Source organism: Candida dubliniensis, chromosome 7 (genome assembly GCF_000026945.1).
Source record: "Candida dubliniensis CD36 chromosome 7, complete sequence".
Lineage (NCBI taxonomy): Eukaryota > Fungi > Ascomycota > Pichiomycetes > Serinales > Debaryomycetaceae > Candida > Candida dubliniensis.
Genome location: NC_012866.1, coordinates 732,691 through 753,374, shown reverse-complemented (window position 1 = coordinate 753,374; position 20,684 = coordinate 732,691). Strand labels below are relative to the sequence as shown.

At 33.5% G+C, this 20,684-nt stretch overlaps 8 protein-coding genes across 8 annotated transcripts; 4 read left to right on the top strand and 4 right to left on the bottom strand. All coding sequences in view use genetic code 12, as the record gives it.

Annotated features, from left to right (window-relative positions):
* Nucleotides 1-768: 768 nt before the first annotated feature.
* Nucleotides 769-2,526, bottom strand: CD36_72920 (polysome-associated RNA binding protein, putative; the record flags this gene model as incomplete). The annotated part of the gene is made up of 1 exon (XM_002421458.1): nucleotides 769-2,526. One exon carries the CDS (start codon nucleotides 2,524-2,526, stop codon nucleotides 769-771), a length of 1,758 nt encoding a protein of 585 aa, XP_002421503.1.
* A 1,528-nt stretch (nucleotides 2,527-4,054) lies between these two features.
* Nucleotides 4,055-4,741, top strand: CD36_72910 (peroxisomal intrinsic membrane protein,putative; the record flags this gene model as incomplete). The annotated part of the gene is made up of 1 exon (XM_002421457.1): nucleotides 4,055-4,741. One exon carries the CDS (start codon nucleotides 4,055-4,057, stop codon nucleotides 4,739-4,741), a length of 687 nt encoding a protein of 228 aa, XP_002421502.1.
* Nucleotides 4,742-5,840: 1,099 nt separating this feature from the next.
* Nucleotides 5,841-7,523, top strand: CD36_72900 (protein disulfide-isomerase precursor, putative; the record flags this gene model as incomplete). The annotated part of the gene is made up of 1 exon (XM_002421456.1): nucleotides 5,841-7,523. One exon carries the CDS (start codon nucleotides 5,841-5,843, stop codon nucleotides 7,521-7,523), a length of 1,683 nt encoding a protein of 560 aa, XP_002421501.1.
* A 155-nt stretch (nucleotides 7,524-7,678) lies between these two features.
* CD36_72890 (glucose-induced degradation protein, putative) lies at nucleotides 7,679-9,832 on the bottom strand (the record flags this gene model as incomplete). The annotated part of the gene is made up of 1 exon (XM_002421455.1): nucleotides 7,679-9,832. One exon carries the CDS (start codon nucleotides 9,830-9,832, stop codon nucleotides 7,679-7,681), a length of 2,154 nt encoding a protein of 717 aa, XP_002421500.1.
* A 2,951-nt stretch (nucleotides 9,833-12,783) lies between these two features.
* CD36_72880 (fungal zinc cluster transcription factor, putative) lies at nucleotides 12,784-16,137 on the top strand (the record flags this gene model as incomplete). The annotated part of the gene is made up of 1 exon (XM_002421454.1): nucleotides 12,784-16,137. The coding sequence occupies one exon, from the start codon at nucleotides 12,784-12,786 to the stop codon at nucleotides 16,135-16,137; it is 3,354 nt and encodes a 1,117-aa protein (XP_002421499.1).
* Nucleotides 16,138-16,384: 247 nt separating this feature from the next.
* CD36_72870 (conserved hypothetical protein) lies at nucleotides 16,385-17,527 on the bottom strand (the record flags this gene model as incomplete). Its single annotated transcript, XM_002421453.1, has 1 exon — nucleotides 16,385-17,527. The coding sequence occupies one exon, from the start codon at nucleotides 17,525-17,527 to the stop codon at nucleotides 16,385-16,387; it is 1,143 nt and encodes a 380-aa protein (XP_002421498.1).
* A 774-nt stretch (nucleotides 17,528-18,301) lies between these two features.
* On the bottom strand, nucleotides 18,302-19,264 carry CD36_72860 (CTA2 subfamily 1 protein 5 orthologue, putative; the record flags this gene model as incomplete). Its single annotated transcript, XM_002421452.1, has 1 exon — nucleotides 18,302-19,264. One exon carries the CDS (start codon nucleotides 19,262-19,264, stop codon nucleotides 18,302-18,304), a length of 963 nt encoding a protein of 320 aa, XP_002421497.1.
* A 696-nt stretch (nucleotides 19,265-19,960) lies between these two features.
* Nucleotides 19,961-20,263, top strand: CD36_72840 (DNA-binding protein TRF1 homologue, putative; the record flags this gene model as incomplete). The annotated part of the gene is made up of 1 exon (XM_002421451.1): nucleotides 19,961-20,263. A coding segment is annotated over one exon (303 nt), but the record flags the coding sequence as incomplete, so codon positions are not given.
* Between the last annotated feature and the right edge of the window lie 421 nt (nucleotides 20,264-20,684).

Sequence of the window (20,684 nt, the reverse complement as noted above, 5' to 3'; positions counted from 1 at the left end):
GGTAATACTCTATAAATTTTTGCAAGCAATTTAATCGAACAAATAAAATTGTGTGGTGTGTTATGTTGTGGTTGCAAATATTTCATTTCTAATCAAAATCTTCATGCACCAGAATTCGTAACCTAAGAAAATATTTATACCATTTCAACCATGTCTTACCTCTTGCCGTTTCAATAAGACCGACAATTATCATTTAATTTACTAGGTAATACTTATTGGAGAGTCAAAGGTAGATTGGTGGGCCTCAGCGAAGAGAAATCTGTTTTTTTTTTTTTTTTTTATAAAAAAAAAAAATTATATACATAAAATAACACACGAACTATACATACATATATCACTACTACTAACAAAAAGATAAGTAATAATAGTTAATATCACAACTTCAATAAACAATACATTTGCTACTATTCTCAGTTTGTTTATTTTATTTGAAAGTTGGATTTGAAAAGTTGAGTTTTTGAGTTATTGAATTCTTTTTTTTTTTTTTTTTTTTGCTTTTCTATCAGCCTTTTTTTTTTTGGGGAGGGGGGAGGGGGACTTTTTTTTTCGATTTTTAATATATATATATAAGGTTCATTTATCTTTCCAATTAAATATACATGAGTACTTTTTTTTTATGGGTTTTCTTTATTTATAATATTGGTTTCTTATTATTCATTATAATGCTCTTTTTAAAATAAAAATTATTTTGAGTTAAACAACAACAACAACTACAACAACAAAAGACGACGATGCTAATAATTATTCAATTCGTAAAACTTGTAACACTTAATTCTCAGGTATTAACCATTGTTGATAATTATCTTTAACTCTCAATTTAACATCATCTAATTTAATCTCAACAGCATCGTCTTTTTCTTTACCATAATTAATTTCTAAATTCTGACATGATTTAATACTTTCCAAAATAATATTATTATAGTTGGTTGTAGTACTATCTTTAATATCAATATTTTCTTCTTCACCTTCTTGTTTCTTCTTTTCTAATCCATTCAATAATCCATTAACTATTATCTTGACTCGTTTAAAATCTAAAATTAATTTCAAATTGACCCAACCTTCATCATCCATATTTTTTCTAAGATACAAATCTTTAATCAAATTTTCTAATGAAAAATAATAATCAATTTGTTGAATTAATGCTTGTTGAGGATCTTGTTTAGGTGAAATTGGTGGAGGGATTTGTTGCTGTGGATATTGCTGATGAAGAAGGTGTTGATGAGGTATTGGAAATGGTTGTGCTGGTATTCCTGGAACTCCAGAAAGTGTGTGAGGTGGGAATGGCATAAACGGAATTGGGGCCATCATTGGGTTGCTACTGTTGTTGTTGTTATTATTGTTGTTGTGACGATATCCACCATTACGATAATTGCCATTACTATTGTGGTTGTTATTATTTCGGTTATTTCTGTATTGTCCACCATTATTGTTTCTATACGGACGGTTACCGCCATTACCATTATTATTATTGTTATTCACGTTATATTGGAAATTAGGTGGGTATGGTTGAGGTTGGAAAAATCCAACATTTTGCGGATTAAATGCTTGTTGATGTTGATGTTGTGGTTGTGGTTGATTGTTGTTATTGTATCTTTTTTGATATTGTCCGTTATAGTTACCATTCTGTTGGTTGGAGTTGAAACGTTTCTTTGGTTGCCCGTTGGAGCTAAAACGTTGTTGTTGTTGTTGTTGTTGATGCTGTGGTGTCTGTTGTTGTGGTGGTTGGGTTTGTGGTTGGGATTGTTGAGGAGTTGATTGTTCAAAGGATTCTTCTTCCTGTTGCTGCTGTTCAGCAGACGCAACGGAAGCGGTATCAGAAGATGTAGCTGATGGTTGGGTTTGGTCTTTGGAATGACTATCTTTCTTATCCGTCGTAGCAGAACCGTTGACAGAAGTTGCGTTTGCCTCAGAAGATTTGATCGATTCTTTATTAGCATTTTCCTCTACTTTATCATCTCTTTTCTTTGACCCGGATTTTTGGTGATGATGTTGATTATTATTGGTATTCTTTTTTCTATTTCTGTTGTGTTTTTGATTATGGTTGCCACCACTACCACTACTATTTCTTGAACTTGGTAATGTCACTTTAGCATTAATTGGAACCCATTTATTAGTGATTGGCTTAATGAATTTTTGTGATTGTGGTTTACTATTTGGTTGTTCCCCTAACAATGGAGCCTTGTCAGGCGTAGGCCATTTTTTATCATCAACAGATAATTCTTTGACACCAGCAGTCACATCACCCCAAACTGACTTTGAAGGTACAGGGGCTGGAGCTAAAGTTTTCTTTATTGGTTTAGATGGCGAAGGTGAGGATGCAGTCGACGAAGAAACTTTGCTTGATTCCTTAGTTGAATCCTCTTCACTTGTTGGTTCCTTGGGAGTTTCATTTTCAACAGCTTCACCAGATACAGGTGTAGATTTTGATTTTGATTTTGGTTTTGATTCGGAAGTAGTTGAAGGAACAGAAGGAGTTGGTGAAGTTCCATTGGCAGCTACATTAGCATATGAAACTGGAGAAGTCATTTGAAAATCTTGATAATTTAATTGATGTTATGTATAATGCAATTGTGAGGAAAGGGAGGGAAACGAGGGAAAGAAGGTCCGAATGATATCAAATTCAATTGAATAATAAACAAGTACTTTAGATAAATAACAAAAAAAAGAAAAAGACTAGGATCAGTAACAGGAACAAAACAAAATAAAACAAAAAGATTAACCAAAATAAAATGGGAGAATAATTAAGTCTTGGTTATAAGTTTTTGTTGTTGATTGTTGTAAAAGTTGGAATAGAAAAGGGAAAAAAAAATTTTTTGTAAGAGAAAATTTTTCACTAAGAAAAAATTTTTTTTTTTTTGGTTTCCAATGTTGTCTGTGTGTGCGTGTGCGTGTGTAAGTGAGTATTTTTTTTTTCTTTGGCCTTAGTTCTGTTCCCTTTTTTTTTTAATAACTTCTCTCACTCTTTATTTATTAATTAGTTCTGCATCTTCTTCATGTTCTTCCTTCTTAATTAATTCTCTCACTTGATTGTTTTAATCCTCGTGAAATTAAATTTTACATACTAGATACTGTATATAAGCATGTGCTTGAGAGTATTTTTTTTTTTATTTTTACTTTCATTTTCTTCTCTCAATATTTTTTCAGTTCATATACTAACCCAACAGTCTTCCTTTCTCTTAAACGACTACTTATTCAAAAAATTTAGTCTCATTTCATAATTGGGTGAATTGTTATTACTATTGTTGATTAAAAGAGCACATTTATAAATCGAACTGCTCAAGAGTTTAGAAAGTACTTTCTTTACTAAGGCTGTTTTCTGTCACGTGACTTTGACAACCCAATATTTCTGACCAACATGTTTTTCAATATCAACCAATTAGAATTTCGCATTTTTGACTTTATCTTCTTCTATGGTAGTATTGTATGATTATATGATATTTTAGTTTGGATGTACGGACAGTACTATTCCATTTTGTTTCCATAAGGTAGATGCTACAGATTGGTTGAAAAGTTTTCGATTTGCCCCGTAATGAAGTTTGCCCAGGCTATTGCTACAGAAATGGTCATATATCTTGAAGAGATCTCTGAAATATTCTGTATAATCGCTTGAATCGTCATTACTATGAGATGATACATTGTGTGTTGTACGCAATTGACAAAGCAATACATCTCCTCTAGTAACAATCTTACTACACATCTTTAGAAACTATTCATCTTGGCCTGAGAATAGTCAGTCTAAGTACATTTTGTACAAGTAGTAACTCATTGCTAATAGGTACGAATTAATCATTTTACTGGAATTGCGGATAAATCTGTATAAATTGTAGTGAGTCGAGTTTTATCCAAATTGCACATAGGTCAGTACATCGCGATATCCATTTACCCCATACAGGAAACAAATAATATTGTTGTTTTGTTTGTTGTTGAACCACACACTTTCCATTTTACATATATAAAAATTTGGAGAGTAAGGAAAAAAAATACATTTCTATGAGTGTTTGGTTATTGTTACCAAACTTTTTCATTACATATATCTATATAAATCTGTCTAACAATGTCAATTATCACCAATCCATTATATCGTCCACTTTTTGAAGTTCTTAAATCTGCCAGGAATGGTATTGTTTATGGGGGTAAATTAAGATTTCTGCATGCATTAGTGATAAACTTATTATATCGATCCGGTCCTATAGTGCCTCGTTTAAAGTCAGTATTGGAAGCCACCAAAGATCATGCACAAGTGTTAGCTGCATTTGCCATTATATACAAAGCATGTGTGATGATATTGAAACAGGATGCATTCTTGGGTGATAAGAACCTTGGATTAATTAAATTTATTGCGGGGAGTTTTGGATCATGGATTGTTTATTCTCAACATTTCAATTTTTTCCATGGTGGTATAACTCATCAAATCACATTGTATTGTTTTAGTAGAGTGGTTTTAGCATTGAGTAAAATCCTTTTAGATAAATATTTAAATTGTTTCCAACCTGGATTCAGAAATTATCAAGGTGAATTGATCCATTATAAAGATTTAAACAACCAGCAACAAAAAAAATTGAAAAATATTGTTTATAATAAACTGTGGAAATATTTTGCCGTATTGACATGGGGGTTAGTGATGTTTATATATGATTATCAACCACAGTACTTGCAAAGCTCTTTACGTCACAGTATGGCTTACATTTATGATGTTGAAATGGATACTTGGTCCAATTGGCGAGAATTCTTGGGGATTTAGAGATGACAAAAACACATTGTTAGTATAAATAGAAGAAGAAGAAGAAGAAGAAATGGGCTTCACAGTGGAATCTATTCTTTGGTGCTGGAGAAACAATAGACGTTTCTATATGCGTTGTATATGTGGGGACAGAGGTGTTTATCTCTCTATGCTATGAGAGATACACAAAAAACAAACCTTTCCCACTAAGTTCAACTTGAGTTGGATTAGGTTGAAGGAGGTTTGTATTTCTTTGTCTTTGTTTTTTTGGGTTTGTCTGCTGGTTGCTAAACTGATTAATTATTTAATTAATTTATTGCAACAAGTATCATAATCTTTATCCACGTTTAAGTATAACACTAAATAATCAACCGCTAGGTGGTTTCAATTAGTTTTTTTTTTTTTTTTCTTCTTCTTTTGTTTTTTTGCAATTCTAGATCATCAATTGAATAAACATAAAGTATAATGACAATAACAAATGAGATTAGTTTTGGATCGTTTTTATCTGTGTAGTTGTCGTCTTCGTTATTGCCGTGGCAGTTTAACGATTATAAAGACACCAACAACAACAAACAATACTCATTAAGCCATTGTTTAATTTTGTTTTCGTTTGTTTGTTTAGTGCTTGAGTGGTTATGATAAATTGTTTAGGTGGTAGTTTTCCCGATCTGTATTAGTAAGATTATTAAGGTTAAGTTATCCATATTCGGCCCAATATATATATGTGTGTGTCCTGTGTGTGGGTGCGTGTGCGTTGCCATTTTTTTTTTTTTTTTGGCCATTCAATTAAATTAAATTGCGAACACGCTGTTAATTACAGTGTTACTAATTATTCTTCTTTTCTTTTTTCTGGTGCGCGACGCCGCCGCCAGTAATGGTGGTGGTGGCAATATATTATATGTCTTGTTTGTTGTAAAAGTGCGCGTGTGTGTCTACAATATCCTTTACCTACCTACGAAGAATTTTTCAACACCATTTGTTATATATATATATATACGTGGATATATTTTTATTTTTTTTTTTTTTCTGTACTGATCTTTTTTCTTAATTGATTCCCAATTTTAATTCCGAATCAAATATATCATTTCCAATCAATCCCATTGATTCATCACATTCAAATATGAAATTTTGGACTTATTCAACTAAAGTGTTAGCTACTTTATTAGCTGTTGTTTCTCTTACTCAAGCCAGTGGTCCAACCGATGGTGACGCCGTTGCTGATCCAAACAGTGCTGTCGTTAAATTAACTTCAGAAAACTTTGCCTCCTTCATCGAAGAAAATCTATTGATTTTGGCCGAGTTCTTTGCCCCATGGTGTGGTTATTGTAAAATGTTAGGACCAGAGTATTCCAAAGCTGCTGATTCCTTAAATGAATCCCACCCAAAAATCAAATTGGCCCAAATCGACTGTACTGAAGATGAAGCCTTGTGTTTGGAACACGGAATTAGAGGTTACCCAACTTTGAAGATCATTAGAGATGGTGACAGCAAATCTGCTGAAGATTATCAAGGTCCAAGAGAAGCTGCAGGTATTGCCGATTACATGATCAAACAATCTTTACCAGCTGTTCAATTCCCTGAAACTTTTGAAGAATTAGACACTTTGATTGATGCTCAAACTAAACCATTTGTTTTACAAATCAATCCTACTGAAGATGGTAACTCAACTTTCAATAAGGTTGCTAATCAAAAGAGAAAAGATTATGTCTTTATTAATGTTGAAGATAAACAAGTCATCAAAGATTTGAATAAGAAATTTAAGAATGTTGATATCACAGGTAAGAAACCAAGCTATTTGGTAGTTCAACCAAAACAATTTGATGAAGTTGCCAAATTTGATGGTAAGAAAATTGATGTTGAATCCTTGACTGAATTCATTGGTGTTGAAGCAGTTCCATATTTTGGTGAAATTAATCAAGATACTTATATGACTTACATGACTTCTCCATTACCAATTGCTTACTACTTTTATAACAACGCTGAACAAAGAGAGGCTATTGCTGATGATCTTACCAAATTGGGTAAGAAATACAGAGGTAAGCTCAATATTGTTGGTTTAGATGCAAGCTTGTTTGGTAGACATGCTGAAGTTATTAACATGGATCCAGAAGTTGTCCCATTGTTTGCCATTCACCATATTTCTGATAATAAGAAATTTGGAGTTAATCAAACCGAATATCCTGAAGGTCCATCATTTAAAGTTATTGAAAAATTTGTTGCTGATTATTTCGCTGATAAATTGACCCCAATTATTAAATCAGAACCATTACCTACAGAGGAAGAAAAATCAGCCAACCCAGTGGTTAAGTTAGTAGCCCATAACTATAAAGATATTTTGGATCAAACTGATAAAGATGTTTTCGTCAAATACTATGCTCCTTGGTGTGGTCACTGTAAGAAATTGGCACCAACTTGGGAAGAATTGGCAGAAATCTTTGGTTCTAATAAAGATGATGCTAAAGTTATTGTTGCTGATATTGACCATACTAATAATGATGTTGATGTTCCATATAACATTGAAGGTTACCCAACTTTATTGATGTTCCCAGCCAATGGTAAGATCGATAAAAAAACCGGAATCAGAGAACCAATTGTTTTTGAAGGACAAAGAGAATTGGATACTTTGATTGAATTCATCAAAGAAAAAGGTGCATTGAATGTTGATGGCGTTGAATTGAAGGCTAAATTGGATGAAGAAAAAGCTACCAAGGAAGAAGAAGAAGTGGAAGAAGAGGAAGACGTATCTGCTGCTTCCTCTGCTCCAGCTGAAGAAAAGGAAAATGTTGAACACGATGAATTGTAGTTTACTAAAGAGAAAACAGCTTTAAATAAAAAACAAAACAAATATTATTATACTAGGTTTCTTCTTTTCTATATATAGTTAAAAGGGAAAAAAAAAAAATTATGCATATAAAAATACTTATATTCATCTTATTAGGTAACAGTAATACTCTTTGATTATTTGGAACCCCAAATTTTCACTAATTTATCATCGCCAACACTAGCCCAAATTTTCCCATAATCTTTTCCTTTAATAACCATTCCATTTCTATTCCAATCCACTCCATTGCATAACCCCACATGGCCTTTAATTCTCGTAATCAATTGGCCAGTAGTAAACTTCCAAAAATAAATATATCCATGATCACTTCCTGTTAACACCAATTCTTCTTGATCATTGTCTTCATTCAAATATCCTAATGTTGATCGAACAATATAAGAACTTTGAGTATGGCCAAGATATTTACGATACAAGATTGGTCGATTACTTTCATTAGCTAGTAATGGTGATAAGTCCCATACTTGCAATTCTTCTGGAGCTGAACTTATTAATAAATATTTCCCATTATGAGATATTGAACAAGATGTAAGACGTCCTTTGAAATGAATATTACAGATACGACGGGTAGTCGCTTCTTCACCTAAAGTATCAGGAATGGTATAAAAATGTAATTGATGATCATTCAAAGTTATTAAAATCTTTCCATTATTGGTGATTACTAAATCATTGATTCGATTGAAATTGCTTTCGAGACTGGTTTTATATGTTCGGACTTTGGGCGATGACGATTCATCTGTATCTTTCATTGAAATGTCATCACGTTTATTTGCTTCTTCAGTAGCAGTGGTACTCTCATCATGTGTTTGTGAAGTTGTTGAGGATGCAAGCAGCAGCAGTTGTTGTTGCAAGCTCGGCTTCAATGAAGTGTCAGCAGCTTGGTTCTGGGAACTTTGTTCATTTTCACGTTCATCTTCATCTTCTATATTGCCATAAAAATCAAATAATTCAATACCATTACAATCAAATATTTTTAAAACTTTGTCAGGCGATCCCACAATAAATTGAGGAGAATCTGACTGTCTACTTAAATCGCTGGATAATTTTCTATTTTCTGGCAAAAATTCACAAGTCCAAGTTTTAATATCAGGGGCCAAAGTAAAGCAAGTGATTAATTTGTAATCAGTTATAGTATTGGTTTCACTTCTAGTGATTCTTCTTTTATGAATATCCCCAACTGACCAAACACGAATCACCGTATCTAAACAACAGCTGACAATATACTGTTCCTTAGGATCCCAACAGCAATAGATAACTGCCTTATTATTCTTGCTCAGAGTTGGTCTAGTTGATATTGGACTAAACGCAGAATTGTCTGCCGCCATAGTTGGTTCCAAAATTTTAATCAACTGGAAATTATTCAATACATCATACAACACCAATCTTCCATCTAATGAACCAGTTACCAAAAATTTTCCTGAAGGGGAGAACTTAACAAACCAAACTTCATCTTTATGATAAGTAAGAGTATGCAATAAAGTGGTAGTATTACCATTAAAATTATCATGAAATCGTTTCAGAGGAAGTGGTAAGGAAGCTTTTTTCCGTTCTTGTTTCGTTCTTGGTGGCAAATAAAATGGTGATTGAGATTGTTGATATTTGGCCGCCTGTTGAATTATGGTTGCTAGGTCAGGGGTGTTGGCTAATGAATCTGTAGTTAGAAGATTGAAAATGGTACCATTAAACAATTTATGAAATATAAATTGATTCAATGAATAAATAGTATCCATTGGTAATTCGAAAAAATACTCGTCAATCGTACAAGTATTGTCTAATAACAATTTCGATTCCTTTTCTTTAGATAATAGTTGCAAGATTCGTACATCTATAACACTACCAATATCTTCCATCTTGCTATCGTCGATGCCAACACAATCTAATAATGGTAACAATTCCTTGGTGACATAATTCAATTTCTCATTTTCAGTTAAACCATCCAGCAGTTTAATTACATCAAGATAATTTGCTCTTCTAATTAAATATAACAATATTGATAAAATTGAACCCATATTATCTCCTTGATAGTTGATAGTTTTGGCGACTTGATTTAACCCATTCTTATCATTTATTAAACTACGAAAGTAATTATCCAATTCAGTATAATTTCTTATTCGTAGTTGTTCTAAAATCCAATTGTGCAATTCATCTCCAGGTTGTTCATTCAATGAATTATTCTTTTTGAGTTGAGATATTAATTCAGTTGCTAGTTGGTCACAACCTAATTCATGTAGAGATTTAACAATTAATTGTAACTTCAATTCATCAAGTGTCATGGCCAATAATTATTTCCTTGTAACTATAGATGGCGATTAGGAGTGTAAATACAAGCTAAAACAATAATGTATCAGGGAAAACCAATTGATAACCAATCAATTATTACTATTTCTCTTTATCAGCTTATTCTCCATTTTTCTCGTTCTCTTTAGTTGGCGCTTTGTCTCAGTGGTGCGATAAAGGTAGTGTATTGTTGGATAAAGGGAGTGAGTGAAAATGAAGGTATGGTTGACATAATAGAATGAAGAATTATAAGACGAATTTTTACGTTGTAACTCTATGTTTTATTTCAAATGCCAATATATGGGCAAGTCTATACAATTATTAATCTTTTATATTTCCATAAAACAAAATAACAGTCAACCTGGTGGCGCTTTCCATGTTTTTGGCAGCTTCTGAACTTCTGTATATACATTGATTCCACACACTACCTGGCATTTTTGAAGTGTGTCCGTGTCTCTTCAATAATAATTTATGGTAGCCACTCATTCTTTACAATGCTGGAGGCAAGAGAAGAGTGTAGCATGAGTGTACTTGTTGAATTGGTGATAGTGGACTTTGTTTATTGCAACATTTTCTGTTCTCAAAACTAGAAGCGAGTTTTCCAGAATTAGTAATTTCGCCGAAAAAGAGAAACGGAGTTTAGAAAAACGGAATACATTTATCATTACATGACTCTTTGGGACATGTATGTCCGAAATGTACTATACATTGTCTATTTATAACAATGCTAATACAGTGATTGTTAAATAAATTGAATTAAAAAGGAAGAGAAAAAGAGGCTCACTGTCCATTTAAAACTGAAATTGAAATTTGTTGTTGTTTCTCAAGAAAAATGTTGACGTAAACTAGGGTGGGCGGAATCAACCGATATTTTGAGGAGAGTTGGCAGAATTCATTTCGTGCATGGTTCTCCATGTTTTTCAATTCTTGGCTGCATCAACGGTCTTTTTTATTAGTAATTAACAAATCAGCCACCTGCTACCGCTATGTCACATAATATTCACTAGCATCGTCAAAGTCAAATAGAGAATGCATCTTGCATTTTTCTTTTTTTTTTTCACGTTTATTCTTAAGATTTGTGATAAATCGGAATTTTGTTAAGCTAACAAAACAAGCCTAAGTGGAATTTGCACACGGCGACGAAAAATAGAGCAAATGAATGACTCTTGATTAACTAGCACTTGTTTATAGTATTGGCCGCACTACAGTTAAACGGCAATGACATACAAACCAAAAAGAAAAGAATTTAAATCTTCAATGACTAATTCCATGCTTCCTGTTTGGGCTAGAGAACAAACACTAAGGTTCGGTTATTACTGCCAATGTTCGGTGTTTTGTGATTATAGTTGCGTTCATATTTTCTTGTTTGAAGATTTAGGCACTACTACTACTAAGTCGATAGTTGATGTTTCTGTCGGTAATGTTGTAACACTCTTCCTATATCATTTGCATTAGTTTAGAAACCCCTCTGTTTCAGTTCTATTAAAAGCCTATTGAAATATCGAGGCCAGTGAACATTTCAGCTATGAAAAACTAAAAATTTAGATAGCAAAACTCTTATTGATTTATGCACGTCACTGATAACACTAAATTAAACCGATTTCCAAGCGATTACTAATCGAGCTATAAGTAAAAAAAATAAACAGTTGTTTAAGTTCCACTGCTTAATATAAAGCAAAGGAAAGGGATAAATCGGAGCTATTCATATTCACAATTTACCACCACTGTGAGTCAATGAATTGTGGGAAAATACATGTATATGGACTTAATTTCTAGTATTGATGACTTGGAAGGAAGTTTAATTTTAGTATTGTTTTTCTTCTAGGTAGTTTAAGCTAAATATAACAACGATTAATAATGATTGATTAGTAATTCTCTTATTCAATTAAAATAGTCTATTAAACACAATTTACACTTGTGGAAAGGTCTAGCCTCGAACAACTTGAGGACCAGGGGGGTGGAGGGCGGAGGTATTTTATTACTCCCACTATTAATTTGTGAATGACTCAGCCGCTTTTAGATGGTTTCGTCTATTCTCCAGAATTGAGAGTTTGAAATCGGAGAAACTGTTTGAAAAGTTTAAAAGCAAAGGACAATAATAGTTCGTATACAGTTGTTCGTCGTGGTGTGTGTATTGAAACTTCAACTTTTGTAGTTATTGTTTTTTATACTAACTAAATAATAGTCTACAAGGAGGCTTTGTTTAGTGTCACCATTATCATAATAATCGATCTTTCTTTTTTTTAACGTTTAAGCTAAACTTACAGATAAAATCATGGTACTACAAGTTGTTGCTGACGTAAGATTTTATCTATTGCATACATATAAATACTTGGAAGTTTCACCACCTCCGAACTCTCAATTTTCCATTAAGAGTTACAGAAGATTTTATTTTTCTTTTTTCTTTCCTTCTGTCTCTTCCTTTTGCTTCTTGCATTTTTAAGCTTTGTTCTTTTAGAGTATCGCCACTTCACCAAGAGTTTATCAATTTCTTTTTTATACTTGTTATTATAATTTTTCTTTTTGTTTCATTCATCAATTGTTGTCCGATATTTTTGCTAATACAGCATCAATTGCATCATATTGAAGCTTATACCTCTGCTCACTTCCGTTGAAAACTTCAGTTGCTTATTTTATTTCATCCCTCAAACAGAGTCACGTTCTCAATTTGTCGTTAGTTACGGCTTCCAAGGGTCATATATTTTTCTTAAAAAAAAAAAATAAACAACAAGTAACCAATCCAAGAAATAACTAGAGTGAAATTAAACTTATAATAATAACCATAGGGAAGATAATAAAGTTAAGGAAAATAATAAAAGAAGCGTACACCAGAAGCATCCCTTAATAGGCCTCAAAAAGGTTAGCAACGCTTGTCATTCCCTTATTACTAATCACAGAATTTATTAGCAGCTCGAATAAGACGTGAATCCTGAATTAGTTTTCCACCATGGGTCAAAAAAGACGCAGATCCTCAAAAGTTTGTGATTTTTGCAAGCGTAGAAAAGTCAAATGTGATCTTGGTAATCCATGTTCTATGTGTGTTAAATATAAAAAGTTCCCCTGTGTTTATTCGGAACATAATACAGAGGTACCCAAACCCAAAAAGAAAAAGCTAAGTTCAATTAAATCGGAGGTTACTAATACGAATGATACAAACGGTAGTGTGGGTAGTAATGGCAGTTCAATTAGTTTTGCATCAGCCGCAACATCAATCCCCAGTAGCATGACATATGCAAACCCTTACGTATTTGAACCAAACATTTCCAAAAATAACGACAGCACTGGTGTCAACGTAAATAATAATGAAATTTGTCCCACGTTATTCCAGACTTCCACAACTGTTGGTGGAGGTTCTGCTATTGTGCATAACGAATTATCATTCTTAAAGGAGAAACTCAAGTCATTGGAGGATACACTACTACTGAAAAAAGATACGGCACAGACTAACAATAATGTTGTCAGCAGTTCAAGTTGTAGCCCAAACGATTCAGTACATAGTCAGAAACCGTATTATATTCCTTCGCTTACAAACACTCCTATTGAGCTGACTTCATTATTGGGTATAAATCCTGTGGCTTCTGATACCGAAACAATCAATTTTTATCGAGGTTATAATGGAACGACGGATAAAGAGCCTCTTCAGAAACGAAATCATGGACCATTGAGTTGGGTAGCTTTAACAAAAGCAGATAATGCCATGAGTACTCTTTGGGCTCATATTCATATTGTAAAAGAACAGATCCGCACAAGGATGTTAGCTATTTCCGATAATGCCCCTCAAGTGGATAAAGACTTTATTGAAAAGGCTATATATGACGAAGGGCAAGACAATTTGCGACCATTTAGAGATACTGTGGAAAAGGATCCCAAAAAGCCTCCAACCCCTGCCAGTATAACCCATTTGAAGACCAATTCACAATCACAGAAGTCATTGAATCAAAAGGCGTTGTGCCTCGGCTTACTGTTTTATCGAGGAGGATTAGATCAGGAATTGGAGCTTGTTGAAAAAATCAGATTGGTATTACCAAAGCAGGAAATCATTTGGTTATTATTTAAGAGATTTTTTACCCATTTGTACCCTGCGATGCCTATTCTTGATGAAGTTGTGTTGAAAGAAGAATTGCAAAAGTTGATTGGTCCTGAAGATTATTCTGCATCTCAAGTGAGTGTTAAAATTGAGAAAAAGTTGGATTTTGCTTATTTGGGGATTTTACTACTTGTTCTTCGCTTAAGTTATATTTCGTTATTCTCGTATGATTTGTCTATTAATGAGAATTATTTCACTACTGAAGATCCATCGCCTAAAGCCCAACAAGTCAAATTTTTATTGAATAACCCAATTAATCTTGATGTCGTTAATATTGCCCAAGAATGCTTCAACCAATTTAACATTATGAGGAACTGCAACATGACATTGATGCAATTAGCATTACTTACAAGAATTTATCACCAGGTTTCTCCAGAAGATGGTGACGGTATTGATGGGGGTGATTCCCAAATTTTCACTGGTATGTTGGTGCAAATGGCTTATTCTTTAGGATTGCACAGAGACCCAGATATTGTTCCTGATTCCTCTAAAGATCAAAAATTGAACAATTTGGGAAGGAAAATTTGGTACATGGTTCTTGTTCAAGATTTTGGCAATGCGATGGGTAGTGGCAGCATGCTTTGTGTTAATGTTGATTCCTTTGATACTAAAATACCTTTCTATGTTCCTGGTAACGAAAACGTGATTGATGTTGAAGTTGAGAAAGTGGCTAGTAGTTGTTTCCCGAATCTTGAAAGCACATATAACCCTTTATGTGAACTTTTGAATATGATTCTTCGAGTTAAAGGCGAGGTTAAGATGATTGATTTGAGTAAGAAAATGGAATTGATGGAAAATCATTTTAAGGATAGATATAGAAACTTGAAGTCCCAATCAGAAGATTCTAAAAACTCAATGCCTGCAACATTAAAGAAAAAGATATTTTTTTCCGCTAACCTCTTTATGGTGTCCATATATATGCATATTTTCAATTATTATGAAACCAAGCAAAATGTTGAATTGTCGTTTTTTTATTTGAAAAAGATGTTTGTCACTACCATTTTTCAAACCATGCCATACTTTACCGAGTATGTGACCAATACAAATGATGTGTTCAACTCAGGTTCTGATATTATTGCCATTCCAGGATACGAGTCAGTGGCTCATAAGTCATTAATTGTTATTGCAGCCGTTTATCTTCGTCTCATGTACCGTATTAGAATGTTGAAAATTCGATATGATCATAACACTCGGATGAACTCTGATGCGAACGAAGATGAGGAGTATAAGTTATATTTTAATAAGCTAGTCAAATGTAGTGATTTGTTGATTGAATGCCGTGAAATATTTAGATGTGGCTTAGCGAAATTGTCCAATCGTTATTATTATGCCTGGAGAGTGACGAAAGCGCAAAACTTTATTGGTTCAATGATAACAGAGAAGTTTTTTGAGAGTTATAAGCCGAAATCTGTGCACAATGGATATTCAACAGAAATGGTTACTGAATTGATATATATATTAGAAAGTTCATTGAAAAGAGTGAGAGAACTGAAAAGATTAAGGAAATTGCATCAAAAACTGATGGAAAATAAGTCTCATAATAAGAAAGTGCTCCAAAAGCTGTATAGTCATCTGCTGTACCAGCATACATCGCAACAACAACAACAACAACAACAACAACAACAACAGCAGCAGCAGCAGCAGCAGCAACAAACTCAAACTCAAATTCAAATTCAAGCTCAAGCTCAATTCCAAAGTCATTCATGGAATGACACTGGAGCTAACACTCAGTATTCATACAACGATCAAAGTCTGTTTGGCGATACAAACCTTTCAAATGACCAAACTTCAATGGCATCAAATACCAGTTCTGATGTTGACATCAATGATTACAAAACCAATGATGAGATTGATAGTATTTGGTTGCAAATGATGAATTTAAAGAATCAAGATGCTATTGGGACACCAGGAAATACCCAGTTTGGTGGTAGTGGTAATTGGACAACAAGTTTCCAATTTGATCAATCAAATATGGCGGCTTCTCAAGTATCAAATACTCCTGGTGTGAATGTTGCAAATGCGTCACTTGGACAAGGATCTGAGTTAACTAGTGGAGGTAATGACATGGGTAATGTTAATTACACTAATAATGCCAGTGGAGCTGGTACAAATGGTTTATTCAATCCTATACCCAATCTTCCAAATACGTTGATTGATGTGAATAATTTATTTGAGAATGTTCCACTCGATGAATTATTTAAAGATTTCTCGTAACTGGTTTGTTTGTTGAGTTTGAATTGTGCTGTGCTCAATTTGATTATGTCCGGTTGTTTTTTCTTTTTTTTTTTTGTATTTATGTTCCTACGAAGTTTATGATGACGATGGTGTGTTTTATTGTTATTTATTTGTTTAATCTTGTATATATTAAAAATATGTATGTCAAAATATCCCTATCATGTGTATATAATAATAAATGTATCTATTTGACAGGTGCCAGTATTTTTAAATAATGAACCATTATTTATTGGTTTCTTTTATCAACTTCATAGATATGGATATCATTATTGTTCGATAAGCTTTTATAAATTAACAAATGATATTTATCACGATAATGGAAACTAATTATTTGCCAATCAATAAAGGTTTCTAATGATAAAACCTGTGACAAAACATTAAATAAACTATGTTTTGAACAAACGTAAAGTTCATTGACGTCTTCCTGATGATTATTATGATTATTGTTGAAATTTGGTAAATCATTATAATATTGATCTTTGAGAATATTCTGATTATAGTTAAAATTAGTGAATAATGTTAATAATTCATATTCTTCAAATTCATCTAAACCAAATCCTTGTTGTGTTTGTAGGTAGTGGTCATAATGTTCAAGATTTATCATTGGTAGTAGTTCAGGATATTTAATAATCTTGAAAATGTTTTCACTGGTGGAATTCCCATTAACATGATTATCTATATCCATCTTATTTTCATCTTCTGGCAGTTGTGGTGGTTGTTGATCATTATATATGAGACATTGAACATCATTAAATAACAACTCAATAATGTATTTCAATTCTGATTCAATCAATTGGATCGAAGGATTTACGGTCAAATTGATTTTATATTTCATCATAAACTCGTCATGTCTCAAATTTGATGTAATTTTCGATAATTTAATAAATTGTCCTTCTTTTCCACATTTTGTCTTCTTCTTATTATTATCATATTTATTTTTCAAATTGGGGATTTTCATAAAAGAATCATTATTAATCCATAATTCAATTATTCTACTATTGCCATTGAATATCAATTTATTCCCATGATATTCTCCATTGGGGATATTTTCCATCGGTATGGCCACGATATGACTTCTGTAACTGTTATTTTTGCTCTCTTCGTTATTATGCTTGAACTTTTGGGTGTATTCGTTTAAAATGATTTGGTATAAGTTAGTGCAATTGGAAATCAAGGTTGTACTAGTATTTAAACAATCAAAAGGTATCCTATCTTCATCACCACTGTTCTTGTTGTTATTCTGAGATACTGGTTTAATGATATGAACTGCATCATAAAATGGAACCGTGCTAATCTTCTTGTTGATTATAGATAGGGATCTATCTAACAGTAGCTTTGTTACTACTGGTTTGTTTGTACTTTTCCCCATAATCAAGGTTAATTGAAAAACAACAATAACTGTTGGACTAATAATGCACTGGGCATCTCAAATTGCGTGTATCGCAAGCTCAGCTTAATTCTCTTTTTTTTTTCTTCACATATGTATCACGTTTTCTTCACACGGAAAAGGTCTGGAGTTCGATTTTCGGCTAGGTCATTATTCTTTGGTGGTGATTTTTTTTTTATTCTCTATATAATCTATACATCGCTTTTTGTGTCGCTGTTTTCATTGGTGATGACTTATGGCCATTCTATATATTTTGGACCGACAATTGATGGATAGGAATAGTAGATCGAAGGGGAGGTGAGCTTCTAAGTCTACGAATTCTTGAAAACAGGTGAGTCTGCACCAATCTTTAGTTCTTCTTGTGCTGGATGATGGAGTAGCTGGCGTTGACTCCGGTAACAAGTTTTGCAAAGATGTCAAAAGAGGGACCCGACCAAGACTTGGAGTGAGATTTGTAAAAGATTAATTTGGACAGAAAATTGAACTGATTGTTCACCCTCATAAAAGCCCACAGATGACCACAACCAAGAGTAAGTCTAACAAATGATGTTGTCCGTATCTCTTCCTCAGACAATACTAGACTCTAAAAAATCTGGTGGGATATATTCTCTGTAGTAGTCTCAAATACGATCGGAATAACAAACAAGGTAAATGTACATGTTACATGGAGTTGTACTAAATTGAATATAATGTTGCTTATACTTGAAATACAAATGGTTGATGGTAAAGAAACGCTTTTACCCACTACCCTACACATCAATTACCAAATTGGTTCAAGAAGCTATCTACATCAAACTCTTCATTGACTTGATTGTCGTTGTTGCTATTGTCCCCATCCAAGCCTCCATCAAGCAAGGTCATATTCAAGCCGTCCAATATCAGTTCATCGTTCTCCAATAAATTGTTCATGTCTAAGTCCATATTGGCGACCTTATCGCTTGTCTTTCCGATTGGGGTGTCGCTCATGGATTGTGCTTGCAAGGTGCTAGAAGATCCCTGCATGGGGTCATCCAAGCCGAGATCCTCGTAGTTGATATTTGACAACATATCTTCATCGATGGTCTCGTCACCATTGGGCATATCGTTTATGTCGAATCCAATGAATTCATCAAAATTGTCAAACTTTGGGGCCTGGTTCTCTCTTTTTTGTTGTTCTAGCTTTTTCCTCTGTGCTTCTTCTTCTTCTTCTTGCTTCTTTCTCAATGCTTCCTTCTCTTTCTTTTCTTGTTCCATTGCCGCTTTTGCTTTTGCTGCTACTTCTTCCATTTTTGCCATTGCAGCTGCTCTTGCTTCCTCTTCTTTGGCACGCGCAGCTGCTCTTGCTTCTTCTTCTTTAGCTCGTGCCTCTGCTGCTGCTTTTGCTGCTGCTTCTTCTTCGGCCTTCTTTTTCGCTTCCATTTCTTCTTTCAACCGCCTAGCTTCTGCCTCCCGTTTTTGCCTTTCCGTTTCCTCTTCGAGCTTTTGTTTGTTCTCAATCATAACGGCGACACACCACTTTGCATCATTAAATTTGGAAACTGTTTGGTCTAAGATATCATTAAACCCTTGAATGTGGTCGCTTAGTTGTTGTATGATCGATTGTTGGATTAGTTCATTGTTGGGGCCAGTTATCAAATTGCTTTGCTTTTTGTTATGGTTGATTATTTCGAAGATGTACCCTGAGGCCTTTAATATATCGTTGAGTGAGTTCTCTAGTCTTGTTTGTAAGTTAGCTGACATGGCTGTTGATAAAAAAAAAAAAAGAATTGGGTGATCACAAAAGACTGCTCCTTTTTTTTTTTTCTGGAAATACTGTAACGTGTAAACCAATTAACAAAAATATTAGTAGTACATTAAGTGAGTTTTGCCGCACTCGTTTAATTAAGGATTGTAAGCACAATCTATGTGTACAACGCAACGCTACAAATAGTCTTTGCTTCCTTCCGAGCAAATGTTATGATAAAGGATTATTCTACTGGGGAGTTGGCAGGACATGCACGACCTATTGTTTCAGGTGGCTATGTATGAGCTAGCTGACAAGGTGTTATAGAAAATAATCCCCCCCTGAAAATAGAACTCTATTTAACCCTTTCTTTTTTTTGGAATAGAGGATCTAAGAAGAAAATATCAACAGCTGCCAAATAGCTGAATGATTCTCGCGCATCATTACCAGTGTCTCTGATGAAAATTGGCCTAGGGAAAACGTGAAGCGGTTGTCAGAAAGCTTAATGTCGTTACGATACTCAAAATAGACAAAATAACAGCAACCCATCTTATAAATACAACTAAAAATCTCTAATGAAAAGTAAATGGATATTTGGAAAGAAGTTTTACCATAAATCAGAATTCAACTATAAAACTTACTACTTTAATTCAACTAAAGAGAAATATGAACACTTTCTTTAAGGAAGTATTTGTATAGAAAAAAAAAAAAAGACTAAATCAACTATAAACAAAAAACTCAAGTTACTTCAAAAGTGTATATACGACAATTTAATTGATAAAATTAAGGAATTAGATATAGAGAAAGACACTATCGAAAGGATAGAAAGTGTGCTAAATAAACCCAAAAGAAAACCACCTTTTACTCCCTTGGAGAAGCAGTGTGGAAAATTGACAAAGAAAGGAGAAAGGTGCAGAATAGCCGTGTGTTATAAGAAAACGTGTTGGGTGCATTTAACCCCAAAAGAAATAGAAGAATATAGGGAGTTAAATAAAAGCATATTGATTTTGATTTGAGAAGATTGGTTGTTGGGGTTCTCGTTGACAGAGTTGTTCATTTGAACGTTGTTGATTATTTTTGTGGGTTTGTTGAGTGTGAGGTTTTGGTTTTGGTTTATCCTCGTTCTCATCAGTCTTCTAAATCCTCAGTAGCTTTGGACAATTTAGCCATGATTTTAATCTGTTTATTGGCTGGCCTTGTAGATATTTTGTTGACGCAGTTTGGATCTTCTAACGAGATAGCCCAATTGGCTAGCAAGTGATCAGCAAAACAGAGTTGACAAGGTTGATAATTGAAAGAAGTGCACCCAAAAAAGAATCTTCACCAATAAACTAGACCATTCGATTTATTTAAGACTTAAAAAGCATCCCTAAAAATGTTTTCATCCGTGATGGTAGAATGTGTTGGTTTTGGGGTTCCATTTTTTCTTTCCGCTGT